Source organism: Erpetoichthys calabaricus, chromosome 5 (genome assembly GCF_900747795.2).
Source record: "Erpetoichthys calabaricus chromosome 5, fErpCal1.3, whole genome shotgun sequence".
Taxonomy (NCBI): domain Eukaryota; kingdom Metazoa; phylum Chordata; class Cladistia; order Polypteriformes; family Polypteridae; genus Erpetoichthys; species Erpetoichthys calabaricus.
This window is the reverse complement of record NC_041398.2, coordinates 222,355,750-222,376,860: the sequence shown is the minus strand read 5'-3', so window position 1 is coordinate 222,376,860 and position 21,111 is coordinate 222,355,750. Positions and strand designations below refer to the sequence as shown.

Genomic DNA, 21,111 nt, shown 5'->3' with positions numbered 1-21,111 from the left:
ATGTGTTTCATTTCAATAAAATTGGTCCATGGGACAGAGTTGTTTATGCAGACAGACTAACCTACAGACATGGCTATCACAATAGGTGCTTTGCACATTATATGTGAACACATCTGAAAAGGAGGTGAAGTCGTCTGGTGTGTCACATTCGAAATTTGAACTGATTTGACAGGTTCATTAATATTATTCTTCTTAAGTGTTAGTAACCATCTAATGTCACTGCGATATACTAATGTAGACATAAATCTTATAACAGCAAATGTCATAAACCTGATGTGAAAAATGTATTGTTTCAAAGAGTTTGTTTAAATGAAAACCTCAAAAATTGTCTTTAGAAGTTTGTGATACTACTAATGTCTTAAGTTTTAAACAGTATTTATTGTTTGGTTACTGGAGAGATAATGCCAGTGAGAGAATTTAGTACATGCACCCTAAAAGAAAGTGTGGTTGTATTTAAAGGTTTGGTAATTGCTAATTAAAACAGGTTCCCAGTGTGTATGTACACACACACACACAAACAGGTTATAACAATCTTAAACATGAGGTGGTTGCACAAGATTATTAGGTTAATGCCATTTAGTGATCTCAGTTGCTGCGTCAGTTTGATGTATTTAGACTTAAAACATTGTGTCAATGCTCTAAAAAATGGAAACATTGTACTTGTAAACACCTATCTCCAAAAAAGTGCACAGCTGAATTAGAAGTAGTTCAGTTTTTGTGTTTTACTTTACTTGGTGTTTTTTGTCCTAAATTATGTTTTTAGTTTAAATGTTAAGGATGGGCAATTGTTGGATTATTAGAATTATCTGTTAAACAAGGCAGTATGTTTATTTAAATAAAAAAAAAACTTCTCTTTCATACTAACTTTTTTCTTTTTCCTTCTCTTTTAGAGTGTCTGCGTTTACCAGCTCTGGATTTGTGAAATCTCTGTAGTTCATCGTGACACTTTCTTTTTGGTGCCTTTGTGCACCCCCTACTTCTGCCCCTCGCCCTTCATTATAAACACAAAGACTGAAGTGTTGAAGGTAGCGAGGGGGTAGAGGCCAATAATGTCTATCACCAACACACCAACAAGCAATGATGCTTGTCTAAGTATTGTTCATAGTTTGATGTGCCACAGGCAAGGTGGAGAGAGTGAAACTTTTGCAAAAAGAGCAATTGAAAGCCTAGTGAAGAAGCTTAAGGAGAAGAAGGATGAATTGGACTCTCTTATAACAGCCATCACCACTAATGGAGCTCATCCCAGCAAGTGTGTTACTATCCAAAGGACTCTTGATGGAAGATTACAGGTGAATATTTTTTTTAAAGCAGCATATACAGGCATTTTTTCCATTCTGTATAAAAAAAAAAAAAAAAAAAAAAAAATTCCATTACTGTGAATTATTCAATAGCCTAAGGTCATGGTAAGTGTAAATCTGAATTAGGTGAGATTTCAGTGTGTGATTTCACTCCAACTGTGTCCCCGCCTTATGTGTAATGTAAACTCTACAGCCAGCCTATTTAAATGGCAGCTCACAGGCCACAGCTCACAGGCCACATGCGGTCCAGAAGTAACCTCCCAGTGGCCCAGCCTGTCATCTCACCAGAAACGCAGAGAAAAACTACTTTTGTGAGCCTTGAGAAATTCCTGCAGTAATACAGACCTTGAATGCAATACTCAGCATAGCCTAGCAACATTCAACCCACAGTGCAGCTTGTTATTGTGTGTCTAAAAGTGGTGGTAGTATTTAGTCTATGATACTGTGACGAGCTATCGATGGAGCCGCTTCTCTGGGGGAATCTCTTCCTGCTCTTTTATCATTTGTTCCACTCTCACCCTGGTCACATAAAAAAAGATCATGTGTTCATGTCCCATGTGGGGCGTACAGTGTTTTAAGTAGTGAGAAAAATGCCATGTAAATATAAAAAATTGTTGTTATATGACCAAAATATTTCTTTGATTTTAAAAGGGAAACAAATTTTATTGCCCTGTTTTGTTTTTATCCACTTTGAGATGTGGCTAGGTCCAAAATGTTTTATTTTTTTATTTCATAAGTGGACAAAGAAGTATAGCTACAACCTCAGGTTCTGTTGAGTTATAGCTTTTTATTGTTGTTTTTTTTTTTTTTTTTTTTATATACTTATGTTGTACCTGTACCAGATGTGACCACATTTAAAAGGGAAAACAATGACTGAACATTACTAGGTTTTTCAATGCGTTTGTTTTTGTTGGTTTAAAATTTGGCATTACCTGCTGCTTACCGGCTGCTGGAAATATCTGGCATAGCTAAATTTCTTGGTTTGAAAATCTGGCCCAACTGAATTTCTAATTGAATAACCCTGCTCTATAGCTTTGACTAAACCTTGGTTTTTAATTCTGTTACACAACAAAATCCTGGGGCCTCATGTACAATCCCTTGCGTATAATTTACACTAAAACATGGTGTACAGTCAAAACTAGAAATGTGCGTATGCACAAAAAATTCAGATGCATAAAACTGCATAAGCAAAGTTCTAAGCACTTTCCCTTTATAAATCCCAATCAACATGAATTTTAATGCACATCTAAAAGCCTTCATTACCACCCCAACTCCTACAAGAATTTCGGCTATTTGAATATGCAAATCAATATAAATAGTCTCTTCCGTTTAGTGTTTTGTTAAAAGACAATGACAAAAGTATGTGTAAAAAAGAATTCTAGCAAATGCAAAATGGAGGTCCTGCTTAGTCAAGTGGAGGCAAGGAAAAAGTACTATTTGGTGGCTTAAGCAAGATCAAAAAACTGCACAGAGCTAGAAATAAAAAAGTGCTCAGATATTAAAGTCGTCGTGAAAAGGCGAGCCACATCTCACTATCTGAGTGTCAACACCAGTGGAGGAGGTACCAGAATTCCAGGGCTCACACAGTTTGAACAGAGAGCTGCTGCAGTTTTTGGCGAGACATTTTACCAGAGAGTGAGGGGGAATTTTTTTTTTATTATTATTATTTCTGCTTACCTTATCCATATACTTAAATAATTTACGTTTAATAAGACAAATAAACAAACAAACAGGCTGCAGATGCAGTATTGCTGTTTGTTCTGTTTCAGACAATATCACAGAAAGTGCCCCTCACCGTGCTGGGAACACAACTCCAGGCAGTGATGATGTTTCTGTGCTGAGAACATCTTCGGTAACTGGCTGTGCAAAAACCCCTAACTCGGGAACTGCTGGGTGACCATCTGGCCATATGCTGACACACTGTTCTGGAGTCACAATATTCAATAGTGGATGCTGTAAGATATGTGGATAAAAAGAATTGAGAAGTATAAATTCTGTACTATGTGATATTGACCAGAAATTAAATTAATTGGTTAAAAAATAAATACTGCATCTGATTACATGTTTTACATTCAGCTAATTATATTCAAACAAAGTTGTAATGCTGTCCAATTTGGCTGATCATTTGGTGGGTAGGAGTCAGGTTTGTCATACCGCATCTCTTTAAACATGGGCAAGCCACGATTGTGTGCCTCATTATGCAGCACGCTACATGCTTGCACAATGCAACACACTTTCTGTGCACTGTAGAGCAGCACTCCACCAGTCTTAACTAGGCAGCTCCAACTCTGCTTAAGCTGACTTTATAGTACATTATACCACTTTTATCATTATAGTGTTGCTCTTGTTCAGTCAAGCGGCATGCGAATGGGGTGAGAAGCCACATATTCAATTGTTGTATGGTTACTACATTTGGATTACTTACAATTTTGACCAAAGGGGTATTATTAAATGTCTTTATCTTACAGAGAAGCCAGCAATTACACACAACACCATTTTCAATTTTGTTCCCAACACAACTATTTCATGGAATGAATAAAGCATGGGTTGAGCCAGGCCATCTCACCACAACATTAATGAGACACATTTTCGTTTCGCATCACAGATAACTGGCACATTAATAGAGTGGAAATGCTTTCTGTTTATATAAGCAAATTCATTCTCTGCAGGCGCCTTTTATAGCGGTGTGTGTGCCGCCGACCAGTCTGTTTACATTTTGAAAACTGGTCATTGCTACAAATTGTGCTTTGATGTTTGCCTATTCACCCACAGTGTAAGGAAATCTGATGTATCTAAATGCGCCTTGAGCATGGAAAGGCACTATATAAATAAAATGTGTTACTTTTTATTATTATGCCAAGCAGATATCATCCCATAGAGCTGGTATGGTGTGAATCAGTGATGACTGGGAAATACCCAATCGGTCAGCCAGTTCACTTTGAAAAGGCTCCTGTGCAAGTTCTGACCTCCCTCAGGATTTTAGCCAAAGAAGCATGTAGAGCATAATTCCTCAAAGTCTGCCTTTGTAAACTCTGTCCCAGTTCAGCACACAGCTCCAAAAGGATAGGTCTTGGAAATCTAAATCTGCTTAGAAGCCAGTCATCATCGCGAAACAAGAAATCAGTATGATTTCTACATATGCAGTCTATTCTAATACTTCCATTTGAGATGTCTTCTAACATAGCTAAAACAGCCATGGTAGTTGGAATAGTTTGTCCATTCTGTGGAGCATTATAGTGTTACAATTGGATTACAATGAAGTGCCTTAAATTTGTAAATGATAAGCAATTAATTTCATTGTATTTGATAAAGCCCGCGTCATGAATGCGAATCTAAAAATTGAGAAGTCCAGCAACCTGGCACCTTTTATTGGCTAACTGAGCAGACTACAATATGTAAGCTTTTGAGGCAGCTCAGGCCCCTTGTTCAGACAAGTGCCTGGAAAGCTTGCATGTTGTAATCTGTTCAGTTAGCCAACAAAAGGTATCATTTTGCTTGACTTCTCATTGCATCCATATTGGCTAACATGGTCCAACACCCTACTACTGCAGAATCTAAAAAGGAAAGGGAAACCACACAGAAACAGTATCACTGCTTTGACGCTGGGTGCCGCCTGTTTAGAAAACCAAGCAGAAATGTGCATGCACATGGTCTGAGGCTGCCGTGAAAATGTGTGTTGTTATAGCAAGTTTAGTTTTTGTACATCTCAATATGAGCATGGAAGTAGGCATACAAAACATTTTTGTGTGTATGCACCTTTAATACATGAATCCCCAGGTCTGAGAATTTCTGTGCTTTGTATCCCTGTCAGCATTGGTCCATCTGCAAGCAAAGAGAAGGTCAGTCAAAAAGGCCACTAAATTGCCACGCTTGTCTAAAACAAAAGATTGTTTCTTAGTTGAAGAGGAAATAAGCTTAATTTCAAAATTTATTGTCATATATGCATAGTATAATGAAATGCTTGCTTGCATATATCCCCACGGCTAGCAAGGGTAGTCTTCATGCAGTCATAAACCGTGAATATAAAATCATACATTGAATGAAATATACAGGTGCTGTATACAAGAAAAATTCATGTACAGTAGTTGCGTGTATTAGGAGTTGTTCAGTATCCTTATGAGGATACAAACTATCCCGGAAACTACTGGTGCAATTGCTGGTGGTCTTGTATGATTTTCTGGATCAAAAAGAAAAGAAAGATGGCTATGTTGGATGTCTGAATATTTTTAATAGTACTGTTTGTAAGGCAGCGCATTGTATATGCCCTGGACAGAAGGAAGCTATGTGCCAGTAATATTTTGAGCCAACTTCAGGATCCTTTGCATTGCTGAGGAGGTGCTATAAAAACGTTAAACATCCATTGAAAATTAATTCCACTGTTAACCTATAGAAGTACATGAGCTTAGATGGAGACATCTGGGCTTTCTTCCAAGACCGGTGGAAAGAAAGGTAATGGTAAGCCTTTTTTTGCAAATAGAATATGTTTGCCCAGTTCTGGTGGTCACTGATGGTAATGGTAAGACATTTAAAGCAGCTGACCCTCTCCAGAGCATCCCCACCTATCCCCAAAAACAATAAACCAAAGAAAGACCCACTCTGCCTGTTCTTTTGCAGCTAGACAATTTTTTTTTGCTTACTGTCCCTCTTTGAAAATTTGAGCTATAGTAGTGTTTCTCATATAAATATATGGAATGTATTTTTTCAACGCAGCAACACTAGCAAGAGATGGTTTTTTTGTAATGCAGTCTAAAAGTATACATCAGTGATATTTAACATGTCAACCTTCATTTCCTACACCACAAATTGTTTAGTCTACCTTTTGTCTTCCAAAATTACAATAAAATATACTTATGGTAACAGTCAACACTAGATAAAATTGATACGTGAGTGGATTTTACATCTGTGCTTAATAGTTATCTTCTGTTTCATGTATGTTAAAGTTCTTTAAAGCAGATCCGTTATACATTGGACACTTTCTTCCCCAATGTTATGTTTTGTGTTTATTGTGGAAAATGTGTATTCACGATCTTGTACTAACAAAAAGGCACCCCTTTCATGTTAGGAAAGTATTTGTCACAAACCTGTTTGAAGAATTGCAGACACCTGGTCTGTGCTCAGTTTTAGATTGTTATTCCAGTGGTGTTTCACTCTTCAGTGCAGTGCACACAAAAGAGGACAACCAAGTCAGGACTGGGGTCAGGGTCCACACAGTCACATGAAAAAGATTATCAAAAAAAATCCTTTAATCTTAATTCAAATTTGCTAGAAGTGAAGTGCTGCTCCTCTTTTGGGTTGTCTGTGGTGATTGCCCTTATTTTCATAAAGGCTTATGTTCTTTTTTTAAGTATGTACAGTGCTGTGTTTTTTTTAATGCTTGTATCACATGAAGCATGTTACTCGAAAGTCACCCCCCTGTTTTACTATAGTACATTATATTTACTTCATAGAGTAAATTGCTCAACAATTCAAAAAGCCATGTGTAAGTATACTGTGATAACCATGTATAAATTATAAATTAGCCTCCAGCCAGCACTACCAGTTAAGCAGCAATTTTCTTTTGCTTATGGGAATGCTGAAATGCTAATATGTAACCATTGAACAGTGGGGAGAAATAACATTTATTTGAGGGTTTCTTTTTGGACAAAATTATATAATGCTGTATTTAATAACATAATATAGTCTAAGCTTCACTAATAGAATGGGAGCTGCCAGTGAGAGCTTCTTGAGTAACCTAGGTTTCAGTATATACTGGAGCAAAGAGTTTTGTCTGAATTATAAAATGTGGAAAGTTTTCCCAGTTCTGGCAGTTGGCTTTGATACGTGAAGTACATGGTTACACGTAATCTTAGATTAGATTTTCTTTTTTTTTTTTCTTTTTCTTTTTTTTTTTTTTTCAATTTACAGAACCTCTGAATTGCACATTGAAAAATTATATGATAACCCTGACCTAGACCACCATGAATATGGACAATTACTTAAAACAGTATTTTGTATGTTTGTGAAAATATCTCATACATTGATAAAGTTAGAGTAAAAAAGTGGAAACATGCACTTCGGGGCTACCTAATTATGACTTTACCAAGGCCACGGAGCTTCAGTTTGATGTCACTTTAGTCTCTTCTAGTGTGGTTATATCAAAAGCAGACAGGAGGACTTAGGTACATACTTTGTTTACAGTTATTAGTTTGCACACACATAGAGTCCCTAAGGGAACATGGTGTAATTTTTTTTTTTGGTTTTTTTTTTTTGTTTTTTTTCTGGGAAACAAATTGGTGCGTACTATAAGTGACATTAAACTGAAGCTCCACGGCCTTGGTGTAGTCGTAATTAGGTAGCCCCGAAGCTCACTTTGTAATTTTTTTTTTAATCTAACTTTATATTGTATGTATGTGAACGTGAAAGTATCCCATACATACCAGATGTATTCACATACACATGAGATAAGGGTTATCCCATAATTCATTTAAAATGTATAGATCTGTTTAAAGTGACAATTCTAACCAGCTTAACTATGGAAATAAAATGACACATCATATAACAGTTGATTAACGTATGTAGGACAATGGTTATAATTGGAGAAATTTTCATATTGTAAGAGTTATTTTTTTGGAATCATTTAAGAAATCTGTGCATTTTCATTTTTTATGTTCATTTCTCATTTCAGAAAATCCTAACCACGGTGAAACCTTACATATGTGAAGTACTGGAAATGTGTGCTTGTACTGTATATTGGAGAATCGAACCTTTTTAGTCTTTTTTTTTTTTTTTTAAGAACATCCCAATACTTTATCCACTGAGCCAATATCACCAACTCACTGAAAAGAATATTTTGCCAAATTTGTATTTAAATGATGAAAAATTGAAAAATGTAAAAAAAAAAAAAAAAAAATTTGTTTGTGTACATTGGTCTCAAACCTTTGACCATTTGATTGAACGTCCAACACACTAACCACTTGACCAATGCTACTTAACTGTCATATTGAAATAATTTGACAAAGCTTCATTTTCAATTTATTTATTTATAATATAATATTTTTTATCTACATTGGTCTTGTACCTTCAAGTGTTTGATTGAAAGTCCAACACACTAACCACTTGCTAATTTTTCATATATATGTGTGCTGGCTAAAAAGTACTATATGTATATGTATTCACTAAAAGTATAAGGAAATGAGAAATTTAACGTAATTAATGTACAGATTCCAGATCAAAACTAATGAAATATTGCATTGTCAACCATTGTCATTGTTATATTGTCTTTTTGTTTCGGATAAAATTTGCCTCAATTCATTTTGTGAGGAGAGGTGATTAGAGAACATGTGAAGTACACATAGTCTGCATCCAGACCATTGAAGATGGATGTAAGATCGTACTGCTTGGGAATATTCTAAGAATTTGTAAAGCATTCCCCTTTCCATTGAAGCAAGATTAATCTAAGCTAGAAGATAATTTGCAGGTGAACTAAACTACTTTTGTAGCTGATTGAAAAGTTTGTAGTTCTTGTCTTTCATAGCTCTAATATTAGTAATTACAGTAAAAATTTGTTTCACATTTTGCTAAAATTGCAATTTACAGGACACACATTTCATTATAGGCATATTACAATACAATACAATACAGTTTATTTTTGTATAGCCCAAAATCACACAGGAAGTGCCGCAATGGGCTTTAACAGGCCCTGCCTCTTGACAGCCCCCCAGCCTTGACTCTCTAAGAAGACAAGGAAAAACTCCCAAAAAAAACCTTGTAGGGAAAAAATGGAAGAAACCTTGGGAAAGGCAGTTCAAAGAGAGACCCCTTTCCAGGTAGGTTGGGCGTGCAGTGGGTGTCAAAAGAAGGGGGTCAATACAATACAATGCAGTACACAGAACAGAACAATTTCTCAATATAGTAAGAAATAAAAAATATACATTTTAGAAGTACAGAGCAGAATTTAACAGTAGATGATATATCCCATAATAAGATTTGGATTATTATATTGGACTATTAGATTGAATTATATTATTGGACAATTGTTAAATAATCATGGTCCTCTTTTGTGTTATATATGTTCCCTGTTTACAGTGTTGTATGAACTTGTAACCACACCAGGCAATCCAATCAAATTGGTCACAAGGAAAAAAACAACCAAAAAAAAACCCTTTCAGCCCAAAGTCCAGAGTAAGGTCATTATTCTTATGCTGTAAATAGGTCCCTCTCCTTAACACCACAGCTGTCAGATAAAGTAATAAATGAATGCAAAACAAAAGAGGTTAGGAACATGCACTGATATAGTGTGTTGCTGCATCCACCACACGACGAATCACCTCAGGATCCCAAATTAGGACCCGAGTGCAGCTGTGCAGTGGGTGACACCTCAACACCAGAAGTTTGAATGGAATTGAACTGTGTGAGGTTTTTTTTACGGTGACTGGAGTGCCAGTCCTGCCATCATCCCCCAGATTTTCTCTTGCAAGTTGGAGGACCTGCTTGTAGATCTGGATACTGGTTAACATCATACTCGGGATGGAGCAACTGCACATGAAGGGCCTTGCTCAAGGGTCCAACGGAGTAGAATTACTTCTGGCATTTATGGGATTAGAACTGGCAACCTTCTGATTGCCAGCACAGATCCCTAGCCTCAGAGCCACCACTGCACCAAAACAACAAAATACATAAGAAGAAAGGCTTAAGTAAACACAACTTTGAAACTCAAAGTATATGTAACCTGTTACACAAAACATAAATAATCCAGCACTAACCCCTTCACCTTGTGAGGGTTGGAGGGGAAGACAGTCCCCCAGCCCTCACCGAAAACATGTGAATAATAATTGGGCCCCTTTCCCCAACTGTGGTAGGGCATTTGGCAGTGGTGTTTTGTGGTTTCATTTTATTTATTGTATTTAATAACCTGCTGGATAACTAGCATGTGCTCATGAGCACTTGCCTTAAAGAGTTGACTGGTGTTGAACGCTTTGGTGAGTGCATGGCATCAGCTGTACAGTTAAAAAGGGTTTGCTGTACATTTAAAAAGGAGAGAGGCAGGTAAGAAAGGAGAAAGGAAATTGGGAAGTGAGCAGGTGAGCACAAGTTTAAGAAAGGCAAGTGTCAAGGAGGATGGCATCCACTGTACACGAGGGAGTGGGCAAGAACCAGCAGGGATTAGATGTCCGGATCTTATGAATAACTGTAGAAGCAGTGGTGGCGGAACGTACCTGGTGTAGATCCCAAGGTTATGTATGTATGTATGTTTTTTTTTTTTTTTTCAAAAAAAATTATGCAGTACAAATTATTTTTAGTATTGTGTATTTATGTCTTTGGCATACGTGCCATCTGTAGGTTTCTGTGATCTTTTGTCAGTCTAAAAAAATACTCCAATTTAATTGTTTACAGCCAACTCCAGAATAATCGAAAATGTGAATGTCAAACTCGCAAATCTGGAAGGGAAACAGTGCACATAAAACGTCATCAGATACCTGGAATAAATGACCACAAAGCAATTGGAGTAGAGCCTGTACAGTATGATGAGTAAATAATACTTACCAGCTTGAATGAATCAAACACCAATACAAAAAATCCTTGTGAGTGGTGAATACCTTGAAACAAAGATACCAAAAGACCTCTCAATTTCAGGTCTTATCCATTCAATTATGGCAAAGAACCAGCACCTGGAAATAGTGAAGTTCAATACAAAGAGGATTTATTTTTATATTCAACACAGAATATATAGATTCGGTAGTCCTCTCACAATTAATACAGGCCTTCCTTCAAATCATATGATCCTTAGTTTAAATATGACGCCAAATGAATGTTATCATCCTATACATTATTTGCAGTGAAGGATCTCCAGGCAGTTTGTCAAAACCAGTGCCCTTAAAGCCAGTGCAAATTTAATTCTCGCCATAAATGTCCAATATAATAAATACTTAAAATGGCTAAAGAAGTTGATATATGGTAAAACCAACAATTCATAGATTTCGCTACATATTAGGAAACATACCATTCAGATTTACAATGTGCCGACTATGCTGGAATACACATGACATTGAGGGCATTTCATTTAGTTAGTTTTTCAAGCTGGTGTGCACCATTTTCTTTTCAGCTGAATTTTAATGAAGGGTGTAATTTACAGTTTGTGCTGTCATAAGTCCTTTGCCTATACTATGTTCTTGTTTTATACACCTATCTTCCATGACTCCACAAATCTGTGCTATAGCAAGTAAGTCTTTTTCTGCTATGTTAAAAGCACTACATCTTCATTGAGCTTTAAAATTCTAAAATTCTTTGGGGACTGATCTCCATTTCATTGCCACAGGATTGAGTTTCCTGAGAAGGAGAAAGCTTGTGATTTCTCTAGTAAATGTAAAAGACTGGTTTTCCCTGATTAGGCCATTCCAGAAGTCCCTTTTGCGCGCCACTGAAATATGTTAATCTAGACATTCCAGCCTTATGCAGCATGTTCATTATTTCATGGCTGGATCACGTTCACTTCTGTAAGTTTGTCACTGTGGAGATTCTTAACCACCACTATCATCTAAACCATGCAATCAAAGCCAACCATACAATATGCTTGTGGCAAAGACATCTTTTTGGAAGGGCCTGTTTTCTGAGCCCAGATGTGTGTTAGAGTGTTCCTTGTACACTTAAGCAGATAGCTATTCGTGAGTACATGTAAAATGATTTTTGGAGGTCATCAGTTTTTTCTTGCACACTTTACTTTGGCCTCTGCTTTAGCTGCCAGGTTATTGTCCTGTAGGTTGCTCTTGGTCAAATTAGTAGTATGCTTGGCTAATGAGAACTGAAGCTGGAGCCTGAGCCTTATTTATAAGCTAAATGTTTTATTAAGCTAGGTAATTTTAAAATACAGTAAAAACTTACTCATGTCCATAGTTTAGTCTAACGTTCACCATTATCAGATGTTTAATTCCGCATAGAAGAATGCAATTTACGAAGACTTTCATAATCAATTTAGTGGTTATAATTATGTGTCAGCAGTCTGTCTAGCTCTTAAATTACTCTTTGTATATAGTAGTACTAATATTCATCACCCTATATAGGAACATTTGCTTTCTGGGTCATGAGCAGAAATACAGAATGCAAAGTAAGCAGATATCACTACACTTGTTATTAAATGTCCATATCTTATGAATTAGCATGGCAAGGTTATTTTTCACTGAGTTCAATGAAGAACATAATACAGTCAAGTGCTTCCTCAGTTTTTACTTATAGCAATTGTTTGTCTAGTATGTTTGATTTTGCCAGTTTTTATTATTGCTTTTTTTTTTTTTTTTTTTTTTTTATAGTTGAACATTTGGAATGCAGAATCGGATAAATGATGCTGAAATTTCTTATGCTATTATAAAGTTTTCTGAATTTTATTTTTTTGAAGAGGTGCAGGAAGGTACTCCTAATTTTCTCTTTAATTTATATTTTTTCTTGCTGAAAGTTTTAACCAATTGATCTGTTAGCTCCAGGGATGATTTCGTTTTGGAAAAAAAAAATTGTCACCTGTTCCCAAAAACTGCATCTGTATTGAATTATTTTGTATACCTTTTTATTTTCCAGGTTGCTGGACGGAAAGGATTTCCTCACGTTATCTATGCTCGACTTTGGAGGTGGCCAGATCTTCACAAAAATGAACTGAAGCATGTCAAATACTGTCAGTATGCCTTTGACCTGAAGTGCGACAGTGTGTGTGTGAACCCCTATCACTATGAACGGGTTGTGTCTCCAGGCATTGGTGAGTGAGCATTCGTTTCAGGTATTTTGCACTGCTGCTGTGAAGCATTTATATGTAGAATTAGAAGTAAACTTTCAAAAAATATGAAATGAATTAGATATTGTAGAACTAGAAGGACTGCAGTCACTGTATGATTATAGAAACAGTAAATCAAAAGTAGAACCACTTTGATGTCTTAAGATAATTGTTCCAAATGAAGTAAATTTTATTGTCAAGTTATTTTACATTAATATATTTTTGGGGGCTTTTGGTTATTTAGTGAAATCTATAAGCAGCGTGGTTCAGACATTCTGTTTATTGAATATTAACTGTGTAATCCTAATGGAACATAAATAAAAGCAAGTTCAAGATGGCAGTGTCTTTCTTATTATCCAAGCCAGAACTCTTGTGTGTGAGTTGGGAGGGTTATGGTTTTTATTTTTCTTGAGCTTTTGTAAAGTTTTTATTTTCCCCTTGTGGACAAATAAGGTCAATCAAAATATAATACCTATCTTAAATATTCAAGTATCTGTAACTGACTAGTTTCACAACATTTAAAGCTTTGGTATATTGATTCTTTTTGTAAACACTTGGATATCTTTCAAGCCTCATTACCAAGACAGAATGATCCCTTTGGTTAAGTACTGCCTTCCAGTTTTTGTGTGAGAGTACAATGCATATCGATTTATGGCTGATTTTCTCCTCCTATTATATCTTAATATTGTCCAGTAATTTGAGAGAAGCATTCTAAGTTTCTGTAACACATTCTGCCATAGAAAGGACTATTCAAGACATCAGGCATCCTGCACAGCAACATAATCACCCCCCCCCCCCCAATTGTGGCAAATGGTACATGACCATCAATGCTCACACTATTAGATCCAGTGTAAGTTAATAGGGAGCGTCCACAGGCCATAAAGCTACACAGCAGCAACATCTATTGATAATTATGTGGGCATCTCTTTTATATATTGTATGATGGTACTTTTAATATATGGTGGCTTTTTTCTACCACCACAAATCTGTATGGGATGAGTAAGTAGGAATCTTATTGTACTATGAATATGACAACAAATAAGAACATGAATTTAAAAATAAAAACACTAGAGATGTGATGTGTTTGACAAGCTTCTGTTTTTCTGTGAGGTTTAATTTTATTTAAACTGAACTTTGACATTTAATAACCAAGCATCTGAAAGCCTTGAGGTGGATAGGAATCATATTTTGAGTAAATAGACATTACAAACTACATATGTTCCCTGACTGCTTCACTATTTATTGGTTTATTGATCTCTACTAACTTCTTTCTTGTTGTCTACTCATCACATCTCTCGTTCAAAAGCATTACACTTTCTCAGAGTCTGTGTCTTCAAATGTGTCCCACAGTCCTGTCCCCAACCTGTAAATTAAGTATCATCTGACTGCTCTAAATATTGTAGCTTGCTTTCCTTTAAAACTTTGTCACCTATTATACATTTCCATAAACTTACTACACCTCTTCTCCACCAGTGTGAAAAGGACTCGTTACCTTGCAACTGGACTACAGCTATTGTTCAGAGGTTTTTGTGTATAAGGGACTATCCAAGATCAGATAGTAGTCCTAAAAGGGGCATTCTACAGAGCTGATCTTGTATGTGACCAAAGATTAGCTCCTGTGCATTACAATATGAGTTACTACTGTGATTTTATAGTGAATATTTCTAGTTTCAGACTAAAATCAACATGGATGCTGAAAAACAAAAATCCAGCATTGTGCTATTACTGAGTTTCTAATGCTAGATAACAATGTGTCTTTGAAGATTCATTCATATGTAGTCGGCATGTATCAGTGCTGTTCCCCTTCATATGTCATACCTAAAACGATGGGCTTCAGATTTTTTTTCTTTGTCAAGAAATATCTTGAAAATGACCCAAGATCTGGGCAACACCTTAGATCAGTGACAGAAGAATGGTTTGCCACACTGGAGCAAATTGTACTGGAGAATTGATGAATGAGGGTGCATGAGTTAGCAGACACTACGTTGTAGATGAGTTGAACCCATTGTTTGTGAACATTTCAAAATGAGTAACGGATGTACACATTGAATACCACCTCATAAAATGAATCATTGTCTCATCTAATGCTCCATTGTGCTCCACTGACAATCTCAATGTAATGAAGTGCTTCATAACTGGAAATACAACTTGGATACGTGACTGTAGCATGCATTCATTCCACACTGGGTGATCAAAAGACTAATCAAAACTTGAATCAATTGAAGCATAATGATTCTTCAACATCAAAAATTTGGGGGGTAAAGCCAGTCCTGTTAAGATCATGTGCACAATTTTTGTGGCGATTAGGCTGTTTTGCTTTAACGTTTGCAACAATCCATTTGGATGAAGAGACGATGAAAGATGGTGCTTATCTGCCTTTTACATCTGTTTCAAAGACTGTTTTGCAAAAATGTGGATTTAAAAGGATGTCATTGACATCCTGTTATCTGGACCAGGCTCCAAGAGATTAATACATGCTCCTTAAGGCTGACCTCAAAGCGACATACTATCCCAATGTCGGAAGATAATAAGGTGGCTGCAGAAAAGTGGATGTGTGAACAAGACAAAATAGTTTAGATGGCATTGAAAAATGTTAAACCAGTGTATTAATGTTCACTGAGATAATATTGAGAAAATTAAAGTTGCATGGTTTTACTGGTATTTCTCTCGGTAGATAAGGCTTGAAACATGTTTATCACCTAAGTGTACAAATTACTACATGTCCAGAATGGGAGTTGGCAGACCGGATGCATTTGTCACTGTTAACTAGGTTTAGCTTGTTGTCTGTTTTTGAATTAGTCTCAGCCTGCTCCAGAATGAGAAGCTTTCATTTGAACAAAATCTGTTCAGAGTTCTCTAGAATTCCACAGCCTTGGTAATAACATTTGAATGTCCCACCCTTAAAGGTGATGCTATGTAAGAAACATTAGTGCAAATGGTACTATTGTACCCAATGGTAGTTATTACTACTTCACAGTGGCTTCATTTTTGTTTTAAAACCTTAAATATAAACACATCAAGCAGAACCCCTGTGCTCTTTGCCCTTTCTCCAACATTACTGTATCCCTTCATATTTATTTATTATTTAGAAGGGCATGGCCTATAGTTGTGTACTTTTCACAGTCATCACTACAAAGAGCTTTACACATGAAGTTTACTTGTTTACAAATACCTTTTCAATTCAGTTTGTCCTCCAATCTTCTAGCACAATGGAAGAATATTTTTAGTAATTCCTCTTCTGCGGATTCTAGATATGACATAGCTGACATCTAATGCTAAACGAAATGTTTCAATATTAGTAAATGTGTGTCAAATTAGGAGTAAATATCAGATATAAATGCACAGCTTAAATTGGACTGACCAAGTAACAAACAATGCAAGTAACCCAGATTATTCATTAGTGCAAACTGATTGGCTGAGCACTCATTTACATAATGGAGTCTTGGCCACAATTGAAGCAGATAATTCTTTTGTGAGTTAACAGTTAATGGTCAGTGAGTTTTGTAGTCCTGCTGGAGTTGTATTGACTGTAGCACTATTGCTTACTGTATGGCACAATGTCAGACCGACCGTTAAGTTTGTCAGTGTGAAATGGCAGAGGGTACTTTCTTTAGGCGTCACTTGTCATAAAGGTCCTGTATTAATGGACGTATGGCACCAGAAATAAGAATAATTTAATACCTTAATTCATGTTTATTCAAAAATACCTGGAAAATGTAGATTTACTTCAGACTGCGGCAGTATTCATATATTTGTTAAAATTTCCAACAGAAATGAAAAAATTAAATGTCTTTGTATTTATCCAAGCAGATTTGTGCATCCATTGTGCTTATTAGTTTCTTTACTTTATGCCAGGTTATCAAACCAAAGAAACTTTGTACCCTAGGTTCTTGTCTATAAGCCGGACTCATGTATAAGCCGGAGACCAAAAATCATGAATTTTTAAAATAAAATCGTATCATAGATAAGCCGGACTCATGGATAAGCCGAACGTACTATAACCTATAACTAATAGAAGGGAGGGAGGTCAGTGGTCTCACTCGCACCCATTTAATTTCTTTAAGGGGGGAGAGAGTGTGAGATATTGGCGTCTCTCTCACTCCCCACATGGCGCGGTTGGAGCGGCCGGAGCGTGTTCTTTCTGCTCTGGGCGTCGCTGAGTCAACACGCGCGCATAGCGGTCATTTAAATTGTGATTTTATATGTAAGCATATTTAAATATATATCGCGGATTTTTTGCTGGTTCGCGGATTTCTGCGGACAATGGGTCTTTTAATTTCTGGTACATGCTTCCTCAGTTGGTTTGCCCAGTTGATTTCATACAAGGGACGCTATTGGCAGATGGCTGAGAAGCTAGATTGCTTACTTTTCTCTCTGTCTTGCACTGACTATCTGTGATCCTGACGTATGGGGATTGAGCAGGGGGGTTGTTCGCACACCTAGACGATACGGACGCTCGCCTAAAAATGCTGAAAGATTATCTTCACGTTGCTATCTTTTGTAAAGCTGATTCCTGAAACGACATGCTGCACAGTGCTTCGCATACTTAAAAGCTCGAAGGGCACGTATTGATTTTTGACTGAAAAACAAACTCTTTCTCTCTCTCTCTCTGCTCCTAACAGAGGGGGTGTGAGCTGCCGCCTTCAACAGCTTTGTGCCGCGGTGCTTCGCATTCTTAAAAGCCAAACAGCACCATTGATTTGTTTGCTAGAGATTGTTTTCTCTATCTGTGTGACATTCTGTGCTCCTGACACACACTCCTTTGAAGAGAAAGATATGTTTGCATTCTTTTAATTGTGAGACAGAACTGTCATCTCTGTCTTGTCATGGAGCACAGTTTAAACTTTTGAAAAAGAGACAAATGTTTGTTTGCAGTGTTTGAATAACGTTCCTGTCTCTCTACAACCTCCTGTGTTTCTGCGCAAATCTGTGACCCAAGCATGACAATATAAAACTAACCATATAAACATATGGTTTCTACTTCGCGGATTTTCTTATTTCGGGGGTGGCTCTGGAACGCAACCCCCGCGATGGAGGAAGGATTACTGTATAAGCCGATATTCTATTTTTTCATTTTCACAACTTTTTTCCTTAGATAAGCCGCGGCTTATAGACAAGAACTTGGGGTACTTGTATAACTCGTGTTACAGGTAGGGATGGCGCTTAATGCTTCTGTATTCATGTGTTCAATGACATCCAAATCTGCATCACTGACTGAACTTTGTAGCGCTCTGTTTCCTGAAACTCTTATCAGTTTCATTGTCTAAAATAATAATATATACAGTGCACCTATGTGTAGATAATACATAAAGATTTTGCTTCTCACCTTCAAAGCCCTACATAACCTTGCCCCCCTCTACCTTACTTAGCTACTAGCTTCTTAATACTCCCTGTCGCTCTCTCAGGTCCTAGAGCAGTAATCTTCTTACTGTCCCACATACCAGACTCTCCACCTTGGGAGGCAGGTCCTTCAGTGCTATAGCACCTCAACTCTGGAACTCTCTTCCTCAGTCTCTCCGAGATTGCTCCTGTTTCTGCACTTTTAAATTGCAACTGAAAACTTTCCTCTTCTACGAACTTTTGTCATCTGTGTAATTTTTTTTTTTACTCTGTATGTAAAGCGACCTTGGGTTTGTGAAAGGCGCTCAATAAATGTAACCTATTATTATTATTATTATTATTATTATGAAGTATGCAATTGCAAAAGTATCCCTTTATCCAATGCACAAAAACAACAATGAAAATTGTTTCTAGGGCAATTTTTATTTTATATTTTTTTTTCAGAAAAAGGTGCTTTGCAAAAATGAAAGTTTTGCAGATAGAGAACAGTTGAGTATTTTACTTTATTTCCAGCATCAAAATACACTTGAGGCCTTGAGTCCTTTCATGCCATAGGTTTGAGCCCGGTCCTTTTCTAGGTTAACCAATGCGTAGATATATTTTTAAGCATATTTGTTACTTACTGTGGAATCTAAAAAAGTCAAAGATAAAAGTATGTGGAATTATTTGCATATTGTGCTTGTATCAGTATGCATTTTGAATCTTCAGGCATACACAGAAATAATCTAGATGCTTAGATACTGTATATATCTAGAATAAAAATAAATATACACATGCTCACTCAGATTCTAGAATACAGTATGTGTTTCTACCACCTGTGCTGAATATTTTTGTATGTGCCATTTATTTAAAGTAATGCCATATGAATAAATGTTAGTGTCTATTTTCACTTGTACCAAAACAGCTGCAGCATTCCTCCAAAGCCAACGTTTGATTTTCATTTTAAAATGATGCTGCATGAACCCGGACCTTGTCTTAATAAGACCTATGATTAACAAATGAGGTGCCTAATTTAAGTGAAACGTATATTCATCTATATTGGTAGAAAAGTTTCAAGTGAAGTTTGTTTTATCCGGGTACTGTCTGTTTAATATTCATTAGCAAAGGCTGTGTAAAACAGAGTAGCAGCTGGCACTTAATAGGGTACAGAATCTACAGTGTTCTTCTGATTTAGTGAGCCACATAAATCACCCAGGATTCAAAGCATAGGGAAAGGTGAGTATGTGAAAAACATGTTTGTATTTGTTTTGAAGTATTTCCTCATAGGACTTGTACTAGTTTTTTATTTAAGAAATAATTTTGACCTTGAGAATGTCCTTGACAGTAAGGCTATTTTGAATCATTTATTTTTCATTTGCATTAGCCTGTTATCAATCAGTCAATAATGATTTGATTTTTAATGTGCTTTTAATTGTGATTTTTTACATCATTTTAAAATTCTTTAAAAACATTAAAGAAAGCAATGAATTGACTTGTAATTCTATCTTGCTTGAGGTGTAATCTGAAGAGGAATTAGAACAGAGTAGTTAGCATGGTTAACTTAAAAACACCACACAGCTCAAATTCCTGTAAAATGCCTTATCATGGTTACGATTTCCAAAAGGTAAAACATCATGGGTGGTGGCATAGTATAATTGTTCCATAAAATCTTTCTAATGTGATCCATCACCCCCACACTCTTATTTACTTACGTCTCTATTATTACTGTAGAAAACTTTGTGCTATATAAATGTTGTTTTCAGATAAATGGCTATGAAAGTTGCAAAAGCATCCTAAACAGGTCACAATATCAGATTTTAGAGAAAGTTATGCTATGTGTTGCATACACAATAGTCCTCCATGCTGCAGGATAGCAAGAGTTTTACATTTGTTATGTGCAGATGTGTATTAGAAAAAATGTCACATGTACAGAGAGTGGTGAAATTAATACCAACATGTCTGCCAGCACTACCCAGTGCCATGGTGGACAATTTATTTAAATACTTAAAACAGTACAATAAAGAAAAAACACAGCAGTTACTATACCGTTAAACCAGTGTTGTCTTATCAGACATTTTTGCCTGTCAGAGTATTATAATCAGAATGCAACTACAGTGTCATTTTTGCACTTTTAGCGTCCCCATGCCACACTTATGCTTTTACTGGATGCTGCACGATCTCTTTTCTGCTGCCTTCATTACACCCACCTTACCATTCTTCTCACTTGATTTGACAAGATGCTGTTTCATGATTTTACATATACTCTACTTTCCAAAGCAATTTCCCATGTTAAACTTAGCAAAGAACTATATTTAGTCTCTTATTCCAGTTGTTAGAATAGGTATTATTATGTGTGTGTTTATTCATTGATGAAATAATCTTGTGGATGTTTGTTTCCCTTGTCTGGCAAATATTAACTTTTAATATTTATGTTTTAAACCACATTTTCTTCTTTGTACTTTTAAGTGATTGATGTTATTTTTCTACAACAGTAATCCAGTTAAATTAATCAAACGCAAGCAAAAATCCAGTTTCCACATATCCAGTGCTTTTCTAATAAAATCTCAGTTTTAAAAAATCGAGGGCCTTAAATTCCAATTCACTGTTACAATATCCTAAAATAAAATGAGTATTTTATTTTTTATTACAGACTTATCTGGCTTGACTTTGCAGAGCAATGGTAAGTAATTTTATGGTTGGACTAGAAAATTGACTATTTGAATTTTAAATCTTTTTTCTAAAAAAAAAAAAAAACATTCA

At 36.2% G+C, this 21,111-nt stretch overlaps 1 protein-coding gene across 2 annotated transcripts in view; it reads left to right on the top strand.

Moving 5' to 3' along the window:
• LOC114652266 (mothers against decapentaplegic homolog 4) overlaps nt 1-21,111 on the top strand; it is a 66,183-nt gene that overhangs the window by 17,133 nt on the left and 27,939 nt on the right. For both annotated transcript variants that reach the window (XM_028802576.2, XM_051928021.1), the window contains 3 exons: nt 893-1,289; nt 12,843-13,017; nt 21,002-21,031. In XM_028802576.2, the coding sequence (XP_028658409.1) occupies nt 1,050-1,289; nt 12,843-13,017; nt 21,002-21,031 (445 nt within the window). In that variant the 5' untranslated portion in view covers nt 893-1,049. The remainder of the gene's footprint in view (nt 1-892; nt 1,290-12,842; nt 13,018-21,001; nt 21,032-21,111) is intronic.